Raw genomic sequence first — 21,426 nt, 5'->3', positions numbered from 1 at the left:
TTATGTGGCACAGAGCCTTCAGAATGAGGACACAAAAACATGAGGGAAACTGTCCATTTTTATGCTTAGGTTTAATGGAGTATGGGCAGCTGTGGCAAAATATGACTGGACAAAAAGGGCATGTTCTAATGCTAGTAAGAGACAGAGTGAGGAAGCTCAGCAAGGCCTGTCTGTCCAGATTCTTCCTGGCCTCTCTGTGCAGCATTCCTCCCTCCTGGGTATGGGGCAGGACCCTTATTAAGAAATAAGGGGTCTTAATTTCTTTTTTCTTTTCCCCTTTTTTTTTTTTTTTGAGATGGAGTCTTGCTCTGTCGCCCAGGTTGAAGTACAGTGATGCAATCTCGTCTCACTGCAACCTCTGCCTCCTGGTTTCAAGCGATTCTCCTGAGTAGCTGGGATTACGGGCGCCCACCACCACACCCAGCTAATTTTTGTACTTTTAGTAGAGATGGGGTTTCACTGTGTTGGCCAGGCTGATCTCGAACTCCTGATCTTGTGATCCACCTGCCTTGGCCTCCCAAGTGCTGGGATTACAAGCGTGAGCCACCACACCTGGCCAAGGGTCTTAATTTCTTTATGGTCACCTGTTACACAAAAAGATGGTGGGGGGTAGGGTGGGAGGCAGGAAAGTGAGAGCAAAATTTTTTTATTTTTATTTTTTTGAGACAGAGTCTGACTCTATCACCCAGGCTGTAGTGCAGTGGCGTGATCTCGGCTCACTGCTACGTCTGCCGCCCAGGGTTTAAGCAATTTGCCTGCCTCAGTCTCCCGAGTAGTGGGATTACAGGCGCCTGCCACCATACCTGGCTAATTTTTTGTATTTTTAGTAGAGATGGGGGTTCATCATCTTGGCCAGGCTGGTCTTGAACTTCTGACCTCGTGATCCACCCGCCTCAGCTTCCCAAAGTGTTGGGATTACAGGCGTGAGCCACTATGTAGCCCAAGAGCAATATTTTCAGTTGTTATGCCTGGCTTTGGGGGAAAAGGGTTCTAGTTTCTATGACCTGCATTGGGGAAGAGATATTCTAGTTTCTATGGCTTAGGGGCTACAGACAGGAAGGCAGGAGAGAGACTGCTTTTGAATCTGCTTCTTTTTTTGTTGTTGTTTTTTTGTGACAGAGTCTCGATTTCTTGCCCAGGCTGCAGTGCAGTAGTGCTATTTCGGCTCACTCCAACCTCCACCTCCCAAGTTCAAGCATTCTCCTGCTTCAACCTCCTGACTAGCTTGAATTACAGGTGTGCGCCACCATGCCCAGCTAATTTTTGTATTTTTAGTAGAAACAGGGTTTCACCATATTGGCCAAGCTGATCTTGAACTCCTGGCCTCAAGTGATCAGACTGCCTCGGCCTCTGGGATTACAGGAGTTTGCTTCTATTCCTTTTCTTGTCTTCTTTTTCCTTCCCCTCCCTCCCTCCCTTCCTTCCTTCCTTTTCTTCTTTCTTTTCTTACATACATCAAGTGCAGCAGTGAGAAGGGGTAAAGAGTCGAACAAGGAGTTTCATCTGTAACTGAATAATCAAATTGAGATAACTCACTACTTTTGAACTTAGCCCCTCAGTTTGGGGACTTTGGTGTATTACTTTCTGAGCCCCCAGAGAATTATCACAGTCACCTCAAAGGAATGCATGAGGTTAAATGAGATAACAGAAAATCTCTTGTCACCTCTCTGAGCCTCAGTTTCTCAATTTGTAAAATGGGTTAATTATAGTGTGTGCTTCATAGGGTTGTCTGGATCAAAGGAGGTAGTCAATGCACCGTTTAGTGCACTGCTTGGCACGTGGCAAGAGCTTAACAAACTGTAGCTTTTGACAAGAGCCCAGAATGCAGCAGGTGTTCCAAAAATGAAGGCTGAATCCAAGTCACCTTCCAAGTTCTATTCTTGATAACAGAATATATTCTACTATGCAGAATATCTTCTCCATAATGTCCTTACTTGTTTTCATTGCCTGTTCTCTATCAGTTTTAAATGAAAGTTTTCTATGCTATTTTTCCTATTCATGCAGGTAACAGATTTAACTAATTCTTTTTTTTTAAAGACATTATCTCGCTCTGTTGCCATACTGGAGTGCAGTGGTGCGACCTCAGCTCACTGCAGCCTCTATCTCGGGAGTTCAAGTGATTCTTCTGCCTCAGTCTCTTGAGTAGCTGAGACTACACGCACACGCTATCATGCCCAGCTAATTTTTGTATTTTTAGTAGAAACTGGGTTTCACCATGTTGGCCAGGATAGTCTCGATCTCTTGACCTGTGATCCACCAGCCTCGACCTCGCAAAGTGCTGGGATTACAAGTGTTAGTCACCCTGCCCCATCAGATTTCAGTAATTCTTACGGGTTTGTCTGAACCTGTTGAAGGGGAGACCAGTTTCATGCTATTACAGTACAATTACATAAGTTTCCTTCCTTCCTTCCTTTTCTTTCTTTCTCTCCTTCCCTCCCTTTTTCCTTCCTTCCTTCTTTCCCTCCCTCCTTCCTTCCCTCCCTCCTTCCTTCTTTCCCTCCCTCCTTCCTTCCCTCCCTCCTTCCTTCTTTCCCTCCCTCCTTCCTTCTTTCCCTCCCTCCTTCCTTCTTTCCCTCCCTCATTCCTTCTTTCCCTCCCTTCCTTCTTTCACCTCCTTTCCTTCTTTCCTTCCCTTTCCTCTTCCTCCCTTTCTTCCTTCCTTACTTTCTTTTCTTTCTCTTTCTCCCTTCCCTTCCCTCCTTCCTTCTTTCTCTTTTCTTTTCTTTTTCCTGTCTTTTCTTTCAACAGAGTCTCACTCTGTCGCCCAGGCTGGAGTGCAGTGCTACAGTCATAGCTCTCTGTAACCTGGAACTCCTGGGCTCAAGCAATCCTCCCATCTTGGCCTCTCAAAGTGCTGGGATTACAGGCATGGGCCACCTTGCCTGGCCTGACTACATAAATTTCAAATGTAATAGAGAAATATATGTTCCTCTAAGACTTTGCAGTGGACAAAGATCCTTCATGCCCATTGTTTTATTTCATTCTTCTAACAGTGCTGGCAGGTTGGTGGTATTATCTCTATTTTGCAGATAATAAACCTGAGGCCCAGAGAGAACAAGGAGACTGTCCCAAGGTCCCATGGTGAGTTAGGACTGAGATCTTGGCATCGTGCTTAGACACAACTGCCTCTCCCAGTGGTCACAGAACTCCCTAAGGTCAGAGCGGCATCTCCTTCTAGGCTGTCTCCTCTTGGCCTCCCATCCGGTAGGCTGTGTGCTCCCAAGAGCCGTGGGAGTGAGGGTCTCCTCACCCAGCCTGTTCCAGGTCTTTGCATACCAGAGGGACAGGCAATCTGTGGCAATCTGAGCCCGTATTTACGGAGGGCCTGGGATTCCTCACCTTCAGGTGCTCGCAGGGCTGGGAAGGTGTGGCACCAGAGGGTAGGGAGTGGGTGTTCGAATACAGGTCCAGGCAGGGTGCACTTGGCTGAGCAGGGCAGGGCAAGCTGCCTGAGGGGCGGGTTTCGGATGGGAACTTGAAGATGCCAAGGGTGCCTGAGGTGGGGGTGGAGCTCCCCAAGCAGATAAATGAAGGTGCGAACGCTGGGGCGTATCTCGAGCAGAGTGGCCTCGGGAGGGGTGGCCGGGGTGGGCTGAGTGAGTAGGGGCCGGCCGGGCTCTAGTTGGGAAACTCATCGCCTCTCCTGCGGCCGCTGTCCCCACCCTCCCCCGGTCAGCCGGGCCCAGAAGCCAGAGCCTGCGGTTCCCGTCGTCCCGAAGTGCGAGAAGCGCAGCCGCAGCCCCGCACCCAGGTGCCCCGGGAGTCCGTTCCCGGGCCTTGGTCTCCCCCTCTGTGCGACGCCACCGGAAGTCCCGAGACGCCGCCTCTGCGCGGCCGACCCTCTCACGCGCTTGCAACACGTGGGCCCGGGGGGCGGGGTGCGGGGCGCTCGGCGTTCCCCCGGCCGGGGTAGGCGGCTGCACCCAGAGCTCCCGGAGCGCCCGAGGTCGCCGGCCCTCCCCTGGTCGGGCGGGGCCGCTGCCCGGCCGCCCCTTTATCTGCCGGCTCCGCCACCCAGGTCGCCGCGGCCCTCCCAGCTCGGCTTCGGCTCAGGTACGGGGCTGCCGAGACGGGGAGGCAGGGATGGCCGCAGACCGGGGTGCTCCCCACGGGGCGCGGCGGGCCGTGGGGGCTGGGCGTAGAAGGGGCAGGGCTCCGCGGCACAGGGGCGGACGTGGGGACCCTGGGAGGACTGGCAGGAAGCGGAGCCGGAAGGGAGCACCCGCGCAAGCATCCGGCTGAAGATGCAGGAAGGAGGAGCTCGCTGGAATTGCGCGTCTTGGGAAGGATGGGAGGAGCAGAAGGAGCATGACTGGGGAGGATTCTGATGGGGGGCCTGAGAGCCTGTTTGTCCAGTGAGCAGGGGAGGGGAGCACTGCTGGGGCAGAGTGAAGGATGGGGGCCAGGGAGTGGGCAGGGGCGTCTGGCCTGGGTAAGGCCGCTGCCTTTCTGGAGGAGGACAGTCAGGGAGCTCACTGCTTTCTGGAAGAGGAAATGAAGTGAGACCGGGGAGGGGTGTGGGTGAGCAGAACCGGCTGATGTGAGGGAGTCCCACTTAGGGACCCAAGAACAGTGGGAATAGCACTGCTGGGGGTCAAGAGGGGGGCTTGCTCCAAGGGCCCCAGCAGCCTAGACACCTTGGGGGAGGGGGGATCCTCCCCTGGTGTCAGGAGAGCATGGGGGTTCCTCACACACAGTGAGGGAAGGGGACGGCTGCAGCACTTGCCTCAAGGCTGCAGGCTTTGAAGACTCCAGACATTTTCCTGTGGCAGCCCCTGGAGGAGGCCTGTGGGGCTAGGTCAAGCCAAGGCCTCGAGTCTGAACAGTTTGATGGATTCTGAGCCTGGCTGCTCCTGGGTGGATCACCCAGGACCCCATATCTGAGCTCCTATCAGAGAGAGGGACCCAGCATCTGGTCATGAAGCCTGTGCCACCTCTGGGTCCCATTGTTGAGAGCCTGCCCCTCTCCAGCCTTAGTTTCTCTGCCCAGAGTTCCTTGCTTGTCAGCAGTGATGCTCAGGTCCTTTTTCTGTGCCTTGTGCTGGGTGACTATAGCTAGCTCACCCAACCTCTCTGGGCCTGAGAGACTCCCCATCCTCAGAGGTATTGTGAGTCTGAGCTCCATAGAAGCTCTTGGGAGGCAGAGACAAGTGGATCATGGGGTCAGGAGATCAAGACTATCCTGGCCAACATGCTGAAACCCTGTCTCTACTAAAAATACGAAAATTAGCTGGGCATGGCGGCATGTCCTGTAATCCTGGCTACTCAGGAGGCTGAGGGAGAAGAATCACTTGAACCAGGGAGTCGGAGGTTGCAGTGAGCCGAGGTTGCACCACTGCACTCCAGATTGGTGACAGAGTGAGACTCTGTCTTTAAAAAAAAAATGTTTTTTTTTTTCAGGCCAGGCATGGTAGCGCACACTTGTAATCCCAGCACTTTGGGAGGCTACGGTGAGAGGATGGTTTAAGCCCAGAGTTCAAGGTTGCAGTGAGCTAAGATGGTACCACTGTATTCCAGCCTGGGGGACAGAGCACAGACCCTGTCTCAAAAAAAAAAAAAAAAAAAAAAAAAAAGGAATTAAGAATTAGGCTAGGCACAGGCACAGTGGCTCATGCCTGTAACCCGGCACTTTGAGAGGCCAAGGCAGGAGGATTGCTTGAGCCCAGAAATTCAAGACCAGCCTGGGCAACATAGAGAGACCCCATCTCTACACATAATTTTAAACAATTAGCCAGGCGTGGTATTGTGTGCCTGTGGTCATCGCTACGCAGGAGGCTGAGGTGGGAGGATCACTTGAGCCTGGGCAGTTGAGGCTGCAGTGATCGCTGCATTGCGCTCCAGCCTGGTGACAGAGTGAGACCTTATCTCAAGAAAAGAAATAATTATTTACTTCATTCTGATCACATTTTCCAGTACAAATACATGGAGGCCCAAGGAGCCAAAGTTACAAAAAAAACAAAAAGAGTTTCTGTTCAGTTTGGGAAGACATGTAGAGACTTTTTCTTTCAACACATTGGACCAAGTAGGGGAGTTAGCTTGCAGTGAGGGAGGTGACCCAGTTGCTAAGAGACTGGGAACCAGCCAGGGATGAAAACTTTGCCTGTGTAATCTGTGGTCGCCACTGGGTGCCTGGAAGTTGCCCATGGTGGACAAATGGCAACAGCACTGGTTTTGGAGTCAGATAGATGTACTCTGCCCTCCTGCCTCTGGGGCTGGGCCACCAGGTTGGCTGTGGATCCAGAGGGTTGTGAGGGAGAGGTGAAATGTGTGTGAAAGTTCTTGGTAAATAGCCAGCCGCTATATATTATGAATGGAATCACCTAATCTCATTAATGATATTTCAGGTACCATATTGGGTCATCTTCACTAAAGACTCTTCAAGAGAGTTTTCCTGGGCCAGGCGCGGTGGCTCACGCCTGTAATCCCAGCACTTTGGGAGGCCGAGGCGGGTGGATCACGAGGTCAAGAGATCGAGACCATCCTGGTCAACATGGTGAAACCCCGTCTCTACTAAAAATACAAAAAATCAGCTGGGCATGGTGGTGCGTGCCTGTAGTCCCAGCTACTCAGGAGGCTGAGGCAGGAGAATTGCCTGAACCCAGGAGGCAGAGGCTGCGGTGAGCCGAGATCGCGCCATTGCATTCCAGCCTGGGTAACGAGAGCGAAACTCCGTCTCAAAAAAAAAAAAGAGAGTTTTCCTCCAACAGCCCCAGTATTAACATTGGTCTGGCCTTATTTTTTGTGTCTAATGGGGTTAGACGTTGCCTTCCATGTTGAGAAAAAGTTATCTTTAAGAGAATGTGCCGGAACAATCAGGGCACAGAAAGGCAACAATGTTTTGCATGCCAAGAAGGAGGCAAAAGAGGAAGTGAAGTTGTAACCAAATAATGCTTATAATAGGTGTTATTTAGCTGAGCTATAAGGTCCATTTGGGCAGGGTATTAATATATTGAGGTGTTGGCTGGGCACTGTGGCTCACGCCTGTAATCCCAACACTTTGGGAGGCCGAGGTGGGAGGATCACTTGAGACCAGGAGTTCGAGACCAGCCTGGGCAATGTAGCAAGACCTTTTCTCTACACATAATTAAAAAAAAATAGGCATGGTGGTGTGCATGTGTGATCCTAACTACTCCAGAGGCTGAAGCAGAAGGATCACTGGCGCCCGGAGGTCGAGGCTGAAGTGAGCTGTGTTTGTACCTCTGCACTCTAGCCTGGGCAACAGAGCATGACCCTGTCTCAAAAAAAAAAAAAAAAAAAAAAAATCCTGAAGTATTACCATTGGGTATGAATTCCCTGGACTTTTCTATGAGGGCAGTGGTTTAAATGGCTCTGTCAACCGAGGAAGCTCCAGCGCCTGGCACATCAGATCCCTAAAGTAAATATTCTTGGACTGTCCCAGGGCCTGAGGGCCCTTACAAGTCACTGGTGAATTTAAACAGGGCCAAGAGGAGAAGGGACTTGTCAAAGGTTACACAGGGATTGAGTGGCTGAGTCAGGACGAGAATCCCACAGAAATAGCAGAGCTAGCACTGTGCCAGAGCCAACACCTGGCATCTGTGGCTTTGTTTTGCTTCCACAAGAACCCAAGAGGCAGCTATTTTAATCCTCTGATTCTAATGAGGAAACAAGATCAGGGAGGTTGAGGGACTCTTGAAAAGTCACACAGCAGATGAATTCCAGATCCAAAATTTCATACTCACGTAAAAATGAGACTTCTGGCTTCTCTTGAAGTCAGCCTGCCGGAGATTAGTGGAGGATGCCCACCCGCAGGGCAGCAGCCTTCTCCAATTCTCCAGGGTCACCACCTGCTGGCTTCCCTCCAGGCTGGATCTTCCTAGGCCCCATGGGCATTTGTATGGGTGAGCCCATCGGGGCAGGCAGCCTGTCTGCTTCATTTTCTGGGTGCCCCAGCACACAGAATGCCTCGATGGCATTGAGGCTGGCATATAGTAAACACTGAGTGAAATCTGTGAGACGGGGGTAACCCAGGGCTCTCCCTCTTCATAGCCCATTTTCCACCACCTCCCCACAGCCTGGTCTGTTTGCCCCAAGGGTGTTATGGGAGCCTTTGACAGTGTGTATCCTTGGAGAGCAGGCTAGGGCTTGCAAGCCTCCAGTTGAGGAGGGAGGTGAGGAGGGCTGACCTTGAGTTGAGGAATATGAATTGGGAGAGGTGGGGAAGTAGAGGGGAGGGGAGGGGAAGGGAAGAAGGAGCAGCTTAGACTGACAGGGCACTCCCACTGGAACCCTGGAGATTTCACTTCTGAGGTTCTGCCAACCCAGACGCCTCCCAAACCTCCTGCAAGACATACCCAGGCTACGCTGCGTGCCTTTTGGATTACCGGCCAATTTGGCTAACCCTCTTGTGCCCTCCCACTCTCCAATGGGGCTGCTGGGGCTGCTGGAGTTGAGGCCCCTTCCCCTGGGCCTGTTACTTCTCAGCCACATCTCTTGAGCCTGTGAGTAAGCACCAATTTTCAGGGCTCTGTGAATTCTTTTTTTTTTTTTTAAGATGGGGTTTCACCATGTTGGTCAGGCTGGTCTTGAACTCCTGACCTCAGGTGATCCACCCGCCTTGGCCTCCAAAGTGCTTGGATTACAGACGTGAGCTACCACGCCCGGCCAAGGGCTCTGTGAATTCAGAACAGTTACTCTGAATGGTCTTTGCTGAGAACAGTTTAATGATAAAGTAAGGTCAGTGTCCTCAGAAGTCCACACTCTAGCCAAATTTCCCTGGTCTACACCCCCAGGGATAAGGTAAATGTTTAAGAACACAGCGAACTTCCTGAGGCCCCCAAATCCAATGGAACTAGCTATTGAGGGCTAAGAGAGGACAGTTTTTAAGAAAACTCCAAGCAAATCTTTCAGGCTGGGGATATTGCAAAGATTACTACTATTATTATTAATAAGAATTGTGATCATTTGTTGAGTCCCTAAATGAAGATAAAACTTTGTTCGAATAAACTTAATCTTTGCAGCAACCTATGAGGTAGATAATATTGTAATTCCCATGAGGGAGCTAAGGATCGGAGAAGGTGAGTCACTTATCTAAGGTCATACAGCTAGCATATTGTGGAATCAGGATTCAAACCTGGTTTGTCTGAATCTGAAGTCCATCTCCTCTGTGTGCTTTTATAGTGTCTGCTTTTTCCTTTATTCCTAACCTCCATCCATTCTGATTCCCACTGAGTAGTAGACAGAAGCCACCGAAGTTTGCCTGACATCCATCAAACCGAAGTTTCCCTGACATCCAGGCCCTAGTCACCTGGCTTTGCCTTTGCCTTGCTGTGTGATCTTAGGTAAGTCAAACTTTTCAGCTGGCCCTCAGTTTCCCTCCCTATATGTCACCCAGAGGTGAATGGTGAGCTGCTTTCTGCAACGGAGGCCTGGCTAAGAAGGCACACAGTTTAGCATGGATTTCACCACTATGGGAGTAGTGAAGTGGGGGAGGAGAGGTATGGGAGGTTGTCTTTAGCCCCACCCTCTGGTGACATCACACAAGACACCCCCAGTCCCTAGAAGCCCCACCCCAGTGCCCCTCATCTGTGGAAGTGCCATCCAGTGCCCGGCATCTGGTGAATTTGCCCAGTCCCACAGTAGAGGTTACCAACCCCCAGGCTCGAGAAAACTCTCAGGTATCCAGTGCAATTTGCCAGACTTGGAGGGGGCCCATGGAGGTGGGCTGGGCTGGGCCGCCTGAATAGACAGGGCCCAGCAGCCTAGTGGGCACACGACTCAGAGGCCGATCACTCAGAGGATGCCCTAATGGTGACCTCTGGATACCCATCCTCATCCCTCTGGCTCAGGCTTGACCCTTGCCCCTGCTTTTTCCTTTCCCCTGGATCAGAGTCCCTTTCCATGGAGTCAGGTGGTGGAAACTAATTCTGAAAATAGACCTATTTAGATAGAATGAGGCCTTTAGCTGCTGTCTAAAGAAAATAGGGAGGCGGAGCCCCTCTCATCCTAGCATGTTGCCTCTGGGTTCTGTCCTTAGGGCCCATTATGTCTGCGGAAGGGAGGCGGAAGCAAGCGCTGTCACTCACCTGAGGAGGTGGCTGTGTGGGCCTCCCTGGGAGAAGATCAGGAGCAAGCAGGTAGCCAGCAACTGAGGGAGACTGAATTGCTAGAAGCCTAAGAAAGTAATTTACAAGAAAGGGCCTGGTTGCCTGCTTTAGACCAGGATTTTGCAAAGTTGTTCTGTGGGGTGTAGTCAAGAGTGCCTGGATCAGGGCAGCAGCAGAGTGTCTGCAAGCATCTGCAGCCCAGTCCTGGCTCCACCTCTCTCACTCCCCATCTGCTTCCTCCCCACCCTCCAACCTTGGTTAAGGAGTTTTTTGTGTATGTGTGTGAGACAGAGTCTCACTTTGTGACCGAGGCTGGAGTGCGGTGGTGTGATCTCAGCTTACTGCAATCTCAGCTCCCTGGGCTCAATCAATTCTCCTGCCTCCTGTCTCAGCCTCCTCAGTAGCTAGGATTAGAAGCATGCACCACCATGCCCAACTAATTTTTGTATTTTTAGTAGACACAGGGTTTCACCATGTTGGCCAGGCTGGTCTCAAACTCCTGACCTCAGGTGATCTGCCCACCTCGGCCTCCCAGTATGGTGGGATTATAGGTGTGAGCCACTACACCCAGCTGGGAACTTTTAACTTCTCTGACTTTTACTATCCACAACAAAATGGGCAGAACAATACCTACCTCACAGGCCAGTTATGAGGGTTAATTGCAACAGGACTTTAGAGAGTGGGCATATAGTAAATGATTACTACATTTCAACAGGCCTTTTTTTTTTTTTTTTGAGACGGAGTCTAACTCTGTTAGGCTGAGTGCAGCGGCATGATCTCGGCTTACTGCAACCTCTGCCTCCTGGGTTCAAGTGATTCTCCTCTCTCAGCCTCCCAAGTAGCTGGGAATACAGGCGAGTGTCACCACGCCCGGCTAATTTTTATAGTTTTAGTAGAGACAGGGTTTCACCACGTTGGCCAGGATGGTCTCAATCTCTTGACCTCGTGATCTGCCCACCTTGGCCTCCCAAAGTGCTGGAATTACAGGCGTGAGCCCCCATACCTGTCCTCAACTGGCTTTATAATATAATTATTACCAGGGAAGGAATCCATGGTCACATAAGCTTGGCAAATGTTGACTCAACAAAGCTAAGCCGACTTCTTTGCTGCAGGACTTCTTAGAGCTTTTTTTTGAGACAGGATGACTCTCTGTCACCTAGGCTGGAGTATAGTGGTACAGTCTTGGCTCCTGGCAGCCTCCATGTCCCAGGCTCAAGGGTCCCTCCTGCCCCAGCTACCCAGGTAGCTGGAAATACAGGTGCATATCGCTGTGCCTGGCTAATTTTTTAATTTTTTCGTAGAGACGGGGTTTCACCATGTTGCCCAAGCTGGTCTCGAACTCCTGGTCTCCGGTGATCTGCCTGCCTCAGCCTCCCAAAGTGCTGGGATTACAGGCATGAGCCATCATGTCCAGCCCTTTTTAGAGTCTTTAATGTGCTGTTATACCTTGGGAAGTTCCAAGAGTGGGATATGGAGCACAGGACCAGACTTATCAGATCACAAGGACCCAGGAGCTAGGTGTCCACAGGGCACATCCATCCTCTTAATTCCCTGGTCTTTGCCACTGTAGTGGAATAGAAACCTTGCTGGTGGGAGGACTCTTGGGGAAGGCCTTCCAGTGTCTGGGCTCTGCTTTCCTAAATGTAAAACAAGAGAGCCCCACAAGGTGCTTCCAGAGGTCTTTTCTGGCCCTCCAAGGCTCTGAATTGGAAAGACAAAATTGTGGACAAGAATAGGGGCCAGATTGTTGAGGTTGAAGCCCAGTCTCTTGGGGAAATGGAGAAATTCAGTAGTGGCTCCCCAACCAGCAAGGCTGGCCAGGGGTTCCTTGTGCTCTGGATGGAAGTGGCCCCATGAATTAGTGTAGCAGCAATGTCTGCTTCCTAAATCTGCCCTGTGCCAGGCTTGCTGGGGAATAGAAGCATCCTGCACACCCCTGTTGTCCTAAGTAGCAGCCTCTATGCGGCAGTGTCAAGACTCCTGTTTCCCCACTGGACTAGGAAAGCTGGGGAGCAGGGGTGATGCCAGAATCCTAATGCACAAGGAGCTTAGGGATGCAAATCAGACTCGGAAGATGTGGTCTTGGGGGATGGGGTCGTCTTGATGCTACCATTGCATAGCAAGCACCATGCATTTACTTGGACTATGTGTGACTTATTTGAGTGGTCTCAGGGATGATCACAGCATAGCTGGTGGCAGAGAACATGAATGCTTTATCCTGCCTGAATCTCTTTTCCTTGTCCGGTGACTGGTGCAAAGGTAGTCACAATAGATGTCTGATGAACAAATGAGTCCAACAAATAAAACACCTGAACACTGAGTCCAATAAATAAGCTTGGAGGGAATTTATTTGGCAGGCAGGGAGAGATTGTTTGGCAGGTTTTCAATAAATATTTGAGTTAATGAATGACTCAGTGAATGATGGTAAGCCTGAATTATATAATTGATGCCACATAAAACAGCATATAATTATGAAATGATAAATAGCCCTTGCCACCTTGTGTTGCAAAGTACAGTTGATGGTAGTGGTTAAGAGCACAGTGGCTCACACCTGTAATCCCAGCACTTTGGGAGGCCGAGTGGGAGGATCGCTTGAGGCCAGGAGTTCAAGACCATCCTGGGCAGCAAAGTGAGACCCTGACTCTACAATAAAGTAAAAATAAATTTTTTTCCCCACTTATTTATTTTATTGCATTTTAGGAGTAAAAATAAATTTTAAAAATCAGCTGGGCATGGTAACATGTACCTGTAGTTCCAGCCACTTGGGAGGCTGATAGGAAGATTGCTTGAGCCCATGAGGTCAAGGCTGTAATAAGCTGTGATTATACCACTGTACTCCAGCCTGGGGGACAGAACAAGACCCCATCTAAAAACAAAACAAGGCTGGGCTCATGCCTGTAATCCCAGCACTTTAGGAAGCCAAAGCGTGTGGATCACCTGAAGTCAGGAGTTCGAGACCAGCCTGGTCAATGTGGTAAAACCCCATCTCTACTAAAAATACAAAAATTAGCCGGGTGTGATGGCAGGCGCCTGTAATCCCAGCTACTCGGGAGGAAGAGACAAGAGAATTGCGTGAATCCGGGAGGTGGAGGTTGCAGTGAGCCGAGATTGTGCCATTGCACTCCAGCCTGGGTGATGAGAGCAAAACTCCACCTCAAAAAAAAAAAACCAAAAAAAAAACAGACTTGAATTCAGAGCATGCCTCTGCCACCTGCTACTTCCTGGGTAGGTGGGTGGGCAAGGCACTTAACTTCTCTGTGCCTCAGTTTCCTTATCTGGAAAATGGGAATAATGATTGGCTACTTCTCAGGGTTGTTGGGAAGCTTCTGGCAAGTGCTGTGTGAGCACTTGCTGTTATTTGCTTTTGTTTCTATATCTTCTGCCAGATCATGACATTCCTGAGGGCAGGGATCAAATCTTCCACTCTTTTCCTTGTCCCATCCAGCACAGGATCTGAAGCAAAGAAGGGCTTAGTAAATGTTTGCTAAATGAATGAATCAAAGTTAAACTGTGTAACTCATCATAGGTCAGCGGAAAGTGGGGTTGGGGGAGCAGTAAGGAGGCCCCAGAGGTGGCAGCTTGTACTGGCCTTAAAGGAATTCAGTGCAGGGAAAGGAAGGTGGCACAGAGTGTGACATTGGGGTTAGGTGGGGAATAAGGGTAGTGGGAGCAAGTTATGTGGGCCTTGAATGCCAGGGTCAGGGGTTCTATTAGATTTATTTGGAATTAGCAATCATGGGCAGTTGGGGAAGGGGCTGGAGAGGGGACTTTGAGAGTGGGGGTGTGGTTCATCAGTTGTTAAACTGGGGACTTTCAGGAAAAAAGCGGTCTTGAGTTGGGCCTGGAAGGGTATGAAGTGTTATTAGAATGGTGTCATGTTGTTCTTTCATTCAGCAAACATTGAGTGCCAGCTACTTGCTAAGCACCAGGGATTCACTAAATAATGAGACAAACTGCCTACCCTTGATGAGCTCACATGAACAATCATGAGAAGTGTTGTAATCAGATCATCAAATGATGGTCTGATAGGCACTCATGTGGAGGGGTCATCATAGGAGGTTCAGGAGGCCAGAGAAAGCATCATAGAAGAAATATGTTATTTATTTTTTTATTATTTTTTAAGACGGGGTTTCACCATGTTGGTCAGGCTGGTCTTGAACTCCCGACCTCAGGTGATCCGCCTGCCTTGGCCTCCAAAGTGCTTGGATTACAGGCGTGAGCCACCACGCCCGGCCTGTTTGTTTTTTTAAGAGACAGGATCTCCCTTGAGATCAGGCTTGAGGGCAGTAGTGTGATCATAGCTTACTGTATGTCGAATTCCTGGGCTCAAGCGATCCTCCTGCCTCAGCCTCCCCAACAGCTAGGATTGCAGGCACGTGACACCACACCTGGCTAACTTTTTTGTAGAGATAGTAGCTCACTATGTTGCCCAGGCTGGTCTTGAACTCCTGGCCTCAAGCAATCTTCCTGCTTTGGCCTCTCAAAGCTCTGGGATTACAGGAGTGAGGCCTCATGTGTAGCCAAGAAATGAGCTTTTGAGGGATGAATAGGGGTTTGCCATGGTAGGAAGATGAGGAAAATGTCTCAGGCAGAGGGAATGGCTTGTGCAAAGCTACAGACATGTGAAAGAGCAGTCCAGGGGTTGGTGGGGCTGGGACTGGATTTGAAGTGCCCTGTGGTTGCAAAACAAGACTGGAGAAGGTAGCAGGGACCAGGTCATGCTGGATAATAGAGGGTCAGTAGGGGCAAATGACCTAAATGGAGGGTCATTTAGATCATGCTGGATAATAGAGGGTCAGTAGGAGCAAATGACCTAAATGGAGGGTCATTTAGGTCATGCTGGATAATAGAGGGTCAGTAGGGGCAAATGACCTAAATGGAGGGTCACTTAGGTCATGCCGGGTAATGGAGGGTCACTAGCCACTCTCAAGGAGCTACATAGGCAGTGGGTCTGTTAGCAAGGTCATTCTTGCCATCAGATGAACACTAATGGTGGCATGAACACAGAGGTTCAAAGAGCCTGACCCCTCCCGTGTTTCACACAGCCAGATCTGTTCTTTAGGAGAGAAAACAGATAGTGCCGCTGGGTATAGCCTGGACCAAAAAGAAAATTAATGAGGCAGGGAGCCTTATTAATTAATTAATACATTCCTCAAACATTTATTGAGCACCGACTATGTGTCAGACACAGTTCTAGGTACCTGGGACACGTCAGGGATCCTTGCTCTCATGAGGTCAGAGATGAGGAATTCCATAGGATGAGTCTTCTGTTCTTAAACCCAGTGTAAGGATAAGGGTGTCAGAGAGGAGGAAGTAAGATCTGGGCATCAGAGTCCCCAGCTGCTGCTCGTGGGGGTGAGGACACCAGGCCCCTGACTTTGCTCTGGCCTCTCTCCCAGCTCCCTGCCCGGGCCCACAGCCATGGCCATGGCCATGGCCCAGAAGCTCGGCTACCTCCTGCCCAGACTGCGGCAGGTCATCCAGGAGCCTCAGCCGTCTCTGCAGCCAGAGCCTGTCTTCACAGTGAACCAGGCCGAAGTGCCACCACTCTTCTGGAAGCCGTATATCTATGTGGGTTACCGGCCGCTGCATCGGACCTGGCGCTTCTACTTCCGCACGCTGTTCCAGCAGCACAACGAGGCTGTGAATGTCTGGACCCACCTGCTGGCGGCCCTGGTGCTGCTGTTGCGGCTGGCTCTCTTTGTGGGGACCGTGGACTTCTGGGGAGACCCACATGCCCTGCCCCTCTTCATCATTGTCCTCGCCTCTTTCACCTACCTCTCCTTCAGTGCCTTGGCTCACCTCCTGCAGGCCAAGTCCGAGTTCTGGCATTACAGCTTCTTCTTCCTGGACTATGTGGGGGTGGCTGTGTACCAGTTTGGCAGCGCCTTGGCACACTTCTACTATGCTATCGAGCCCACCTGGCATGCTCAGGTGCAGGCCGTTTTTCTGCCCATGGCTGCCTTTCTCGCCTGGCTTTCCTGCATTGGCTCTTGCTATAACAAGTACATCCAGAAACCAGGCCTGCTGGGCCGCATATGCCAGGAGGTGCCCTCAGTCCTGGCCTACGCGCTGGACATCAGTCCTGTGGTGCATCGTATCTTGGTGTCCTCTGACCCTGCCACGGATGACCCAGCTCTTCTCTACCACAAGTGCCAGGTGGTCTTCTTTCTGCTGGCTGCTGCTTTCTTCTCTACCTTCATGCCCGAGCGCTGGTTCCCCGGCAGCTGCCATGTCTTTGGGCAGGGCCACCAACTTTTCCACATCTTCTTGGTGCTGTGCACGTTGGCTCAGCTGGAGGCTGTGGCACTGGACTATCAGGCCCGACGGCCCATCTATGAGCCTCTGCACATGCACTGGCCTCACAACTTCTTTGGCCTCTTCCTGCTCACGGTGGGCAGCAGCGTCCTCACTGCATTTCTCCTGAGCCAGCTGGTACAGCGCAAACTTGATCAGAAGACCAAGTGAAGGGGGGGGCATCTGGTAGCGGGGGAGGTACATTGGGGGGACAGGGGTCTGCGCTTGGCTCCAGGTGGAAGCAAGTCCTGGTAAAGTTGTTTGTGTCTGGCCCACGGTGACTCTATAAACAACTCAACTGCCAAGGGCGTCACTGACCAATTCTTGGATTTAGGGATTGGCTGGGAGCTGCTGGGGTCCACTCCTGGGCCTGCCCAGCTCCTTGTGCTGGGAGAAGGAAAGAGTTAAAAGTGTGGGCCACTCTAGTTTGCTCCTCCACTGCCACTCACTGGGATTACTTAGTGAGGATTGGGGCATCTAGATTGTCTGGGCAGGAGGTAAAACTTAGGCCAGAGTCAGATTTGAGCTGAGGCAGGGGAGGCCTTGGCAACCCACCTCTACTCAGATTTCATTGCTGGATACAGACGGGGCAGGCCCAAAATAGATGCAGGATCTTACTGCCCCTTGAAGCCCAGCTTCAGGTGTTGGAGCTGCAGAGAGACCCCAAGGTAGTAGACTGTGCCAGATACAAATGGGTCCCTCCAGTGCTTATACCCCTTCAGTCACCATCCCAGACAGTGAGTCCCAGATCTTCTAGCTGTGGCTTCTGTGTCCTACACAGCCTGTTCCCAGCTTCTCTCCTAGTTCTGTTTTTAAGAATTCATTTATCCATTCAGTGTTTCCTGGGCCTCTGCTCAGAGGCAGGTGACTGCTGGACCCTGTGGATCAATGCAAGATGACAAAGCCTTTTTTTTTTCTGAGATGGAATTTCCCTCTTGTTGCACAGGTTGGAGTGCAATAGTGCGATCTCGGCTCACAGAATTTCCACCTTCTAGGTTCAAGTGATTCTCCTCCCTGAGTCTCCTGAGTAGCTGGAATTACAGGCACGCATAACCATGCCCAGCTAATTTTTTGTATTTTTAGTAGAGATGGGCTTTCTCCATGTTGGTCAGGCTGGTCTCAGACTCCTGACCTCAGGTGATCTGCCTGCCTAGGCCTCTCAAAGTGCTGGGATTACAGGCATGAGCCACTGTGCCCGGCAGACAAAGGCTTTGATATCAGAACGAACTGTCAAGGGAAGCACTGAGGAAGGAATAACCAGACCTCAGGGTCTTGGGTTGGGGAGTGTAAATAGGAGTTTGCAGATGGAGAACAGGAGGGCATTCCAGGCAGAGGGAAACCTGTGCAGAGACCCAGAGGTGTGGAAGGAAAAAGGGCTGGGGCTTGGGTGGTCTGGATTATGGCCTAGATGCAATAAAGTGACTGTGACAGTAGCTGCCTCTGTTTTCTGTCTCCTGTTTCAGGGAGGGGTCCTGGCTCACACTGCTGGAAGAGGTTTTCTGAAGGAAGCTGGGGCCCCTGGGAGTGGACACAGGGTGGAGGGAGCAGTTCCTGTTTATCTTTGCTGGGGGATGGGATTGGGGCCTTAGATACCATATCTATATATACGAAATTTGTTTGGCAAGAGAGTAGGGGGCAGTTTTATTACTAAAGTTTTAGAAGTAATGTGTTTAAAATATATGTAATCCCACTTTATAATCTGACAAAGATTTTCTTTTTTTTTTTGTTTGTCTTTTCCTTCAATTAAGGAGGATTTCTTGTTTGTTTGCTTTTTAGTGGAGGAGGCAAGGGTGTGTACACTCCATCACACATATTGAGGCCCCTCGCATGCACTCCAAAGGAGTATTTTATGTTAACTCTTCTAATATTGCTTTTTCCATAGTACACAGCAATATATATACAATGAAGGAAAATTAGGAAGATAAGAAGAAAACCCACATTAATTAGAAATATCATTTCACTGCTAACATATCATGGAGGACCTTATGAGGCATACACACATGTAAAATATGTGTATATAAATAAATATTTTGATATAGGCCAGGTGTGGTGGTTTACACCTGTAATCCCAGCACTTGAGGCAGGTGGATCACTTGAGGGCAGAAGTTTGAGACCAGCCTGACCAACATGGCAAAAACCCATTTCTACTAAAAACACAAAAACTAGCTGGGCGTGGTGGCACACACCTGTAGTCCCAGCTACTTGGGAGGCTGAGGTGGGAGGATCTTGTGAGCCTAGGAGGTTGCAGTGAGCTGAGATTGTGCCACTGTTACTCCAGCCTGGGTGACGGAGTGAGAGGGCTCTGTCCACCGTGAAGACAGGCTCTGGCTGCAGAGATGGCTCAGGCTCCTGGCCAATCTGCGGTACACTGGGCAGGAGGTGGCTGAGCTTCTGACCCTTTCAAAAAAAAATTAAAAATGTTTTTGATATATTAAAATATACAATATGTAAAAATTACATATAATATACACATATTTCATCTATGGAGATTGTGGTTAGGAACGGAAGGACGGGTGAGGTGCCAGCATTTTTGCATTTCCAAGGGGTTTTCTAAATTCACAAAGTACTTTCGCAAACCTCATTTGATCCCTCTTTAAAATCCGGCACAGTAAACGGTGAAAGCAGGACTGAAAGCCTCTTGACCCCAAATTTTAACTTCTTCAAAATCCTCTTCCATGTGGCCTCGTAGTTACCCTTACATTAAAAAAAAATTACCGAAGTAGTTCGTACCCTCGAGTGTTGGTAACCATTTAGGTCGAGGACCCCCGGTGTGGGGTCGGCGGGCCTGATCTCCGCTCCGCAGCTTCCTTCTTGGGGTGATCACGAAGATTCAGGGATGACAAGAGCAAAGTCCTAAACCCGGGGTAGTTATTATATTTACTGTAAGAAATTTTCAATGCAGCAAAAAGAACATGCACATTTCTGAGGCTGTTGAGAACCGTTCACACAGCAGCTTCCGGAATCCGGTCTTGAATGAGCAGATCAGAAAGAACACGCACTCCTTGGCGCAGGGAAAGACACAGCACGCACTCTAGGACCCGCGACAAAAGTTAGCGGTGGGCGGGGTAAAGAGAAGGGGGCGGGACCTTGCTGGGGCGGGGCTAGCGCCCGGGGCGGCAGCGGCGTAGTCCCGCCCCCAGCGTTGGCGCGAGATCCGAACGTTGGCTGCTGCAGTACTGTTGTTCCCTGAGGCGTCGGGAGCCCGCGCCGGCGTCCTGCTGGCTTACTCTCCTCCACGACCATGAGGCGGACAGACCCCGAAGAGGAGGCCTGCGGCGTCTGGCTGGACGCGGCGGCGTTGAAGAGGCGGAAAGTGCAGGTGGGACGCTGGGGCATGAGAGGGCGTCGGGAGACCGGCAGGGCCTGGAGGCGTAAGACGGGAGGAGTCTGGGGGACACCTGGAGGTGATGGAGGCGAAGTCGGGGACAGAGAAGGGAACAGTGTTGGAGATTCACAGGCGAGAGGGATTGGGGTCTGAAGAAGGTTGAAAAATGGGGTTCGGGGAGTGTTAGAGACAAGCTGCCTCGGGAAACCCCCTCCGCGCCAGCTGACTCGCCTCACTGATTGCCCTGCAGCTGCATTCCTGAACGCCGATCTAGGGTGCTACAATTAAGCAAAGCCTGATTACAGCCATCTGGGCAGCTCGGGGAGGACAGGGAAAACAAGTGTTTGTTATTCATACTTGTAAATTTCCGCTTTACACATACCTGTAAAATCCTGTTTTTTTAAAAAAAACTGCCGCCACAAAAGTCACAGGATAAGGTATTGCATGTCTGTCACAAGGTAACAAACTATCTGTGCCTGTTACAAGCTGGTAGATTATCTCAGTCCTGAAACTCCCTTAGGCCCCTCTCACCCCATATAAACCCCTCGTTTGATTATTATGGGGTTAACTGAACCTGCTTGCCTGACTTTGGGTCTCTTCCTTTTCTCCGCGAACCTTACAGGGAGGGGTGGGGGGCGCAAGGAAGCGCGTGCTGTGGAAGAGCGGGGCGGAGCGGGGAGGAGCGGGGCGGAGCGGGGAGGAGCGGGGCGGAGCGGGGAGGAGCGGGGCGGAGCGGGGAGGAGCGGGGCGTGGCCGGCGGCGAGGTTCGAGGGTGGGAGAGGCGGAGGGAAAGTTCGCTCTGAGCAGTTTAACTGAGTAGGCTCCCTAGGAGCCCAGAGTCCCTGCACGACGTCCTAGTAGAGGCTGGAGGATTGGAGATAGATGCGAAGGCAAATCTGGGAAATTCTCACCGCAGGGTCTGTTTCCACCCAATTTGCCAGGTTGCAGGCCATCTACCTGCCCAGAACCGGTAACTTTGAGGGGAAAAGTAGAAGCTATGGGAAGGGGAGCTGGCCTCCTATCTACTGAGCAATCACTGGTTGCCGGATACTGCATTAGATACTGAATATGGGTTATATGTATCCTCATTCTTGCTGGGAATGAGGAAACTGAGGTTGAGTAACTAACCTAGGCCTGCCCAACTAGGAGGAGCTGGCAGTCACAGGTCTGTCACCTAGGCAGGATGCTTTTCATTCATTCTTGAATGACATGGAATGGGTGGGAAACTTGTATACCACTTGGATTTATTAATTAATTTTTGAGACAGGGTCTCTGTCACCCAGGCTGGAGTGCAGTGACGTAATCACGACTAACTGCAGCCTCAACACCCCAAGGCAGTTGAGGTGATCCTCCTGCCTTAGCCTCCTGAGTAGCTGGGACTACAGGCATAGTGCCACAGCTCATTTTTTTGTAAAGACAGGGTTTCACTGTGTTGCCCAGGCTGGTCTTGAACTCCTGAGCTCAAGTGATCTGCCCACTGTGGCCTCCTAAAGTACTGGGATTACCAGTGTGAACCACTACACCTGGCCTCCAATTTAATTTAGAAAGACAGAAATAGAACTATAAAGAGTTCAGGAGAGAAAGAAAGGGAATATCCCACAGGGAAGAGGAGAGCCAATATTTGTCTGTCTATAATTCTGTGTGTGTTTGTTTTTTTTTTTTTTGAGATGGAGTCTTGCTCTGTCACTCAAGCTGGAGTGCAATGGCGTGATCTCAGGTCACTGCAGCCTCCACCTCCCA

At 50.7% G+C, this 21,426-nt stretch overlaps 2 protein-coding genes across 6 annotated transcripts in view; both read left to right on the top strand.

Annotated features, from left to right (window-relative positions):
• The first annotated feature begins 3,106 nt into the window (after positions 1 to 3,106).
• PAQR7 (progestin and adipoQ receptor family member 7) lies at positions 3,107 to 18,059 on the top strand. 5 transcript variants are annotated; one of them, XM_032300894.1, is made up of 3 exons: positions 3,107 to 4,053; positions 9,194 to 9,299; positions 15,464 to 17,796. In XM_032300894.1, the coding sequence occupies exon 3, from the start codon at positions 15,486 to 15,488 to the stop codon at positions 16,530 to 16,532; it is 1,047 nt and encodes a 348-aa protein (XP_032156785.1). In that variant the 5' UTR covers positions 3,107 to 4,053; positions 9,194 to 9,299; positions 15,464 to 15,485; the 3' UTR covers positions 16,533 to 17,796. The 5 variants fall into 5 exon arrangements, with proteins under 5 accessions (XP_032156785.1, XP_032156787.1, XP_032156786.1 ...); XM_032300895.1 differs by lacking the exon at positions 3,107 to 4,053 and adding an exon at positions 13,451 to 13,537 and having other exon boundaries at positions 8,526 to 9,299; XM_032300896.1 differs by lacking the exon at positions 9,194 to 9,299.
• A 1,440-nt stretch (positions 18,060 to 19,499) lies between these two features.
• AUNIP (aurora kinase A and ninein interacting protein) overlaps positions 19,500 to 21,426 on the top strand; it is a 32,260-nt gene continuing 30,333 nt past the window's right edge. Inside the window, exon 1 of the mRNA XM_032300886.1 lies at positions 19,500 to 19,680. Coding sequence (XP_032156777.1) covers positions 19,603 to 19,680 — 78 coding nt within the window. The 5' untranslated portion in view covers positions 19,500 to 19,602. The remainder of the gene's footprint in view (positions 19,681 to 21,426) is intronic.

This window comes from Sapajus apella, unplaced genomic scaffold, assembly GCF_009761245.1.
Source record: "Sapajus apella isolate SASKATOON/1434 unplaced genomic scaffold, GSC_monkey_1.0 scaffold43, whole genome shotgun sequence".
Lineage (NCBI taxonomy): Eukaryota > Metazoa > Chordata > Mammalia > Primates > Cebidae > Sapajus > Sapajus apella.
The sequence above is the reverse complement of the archived record's forward strand: the minus strand, read 5'-3'. Positions and strand labels throughout refer to the sequence as shown.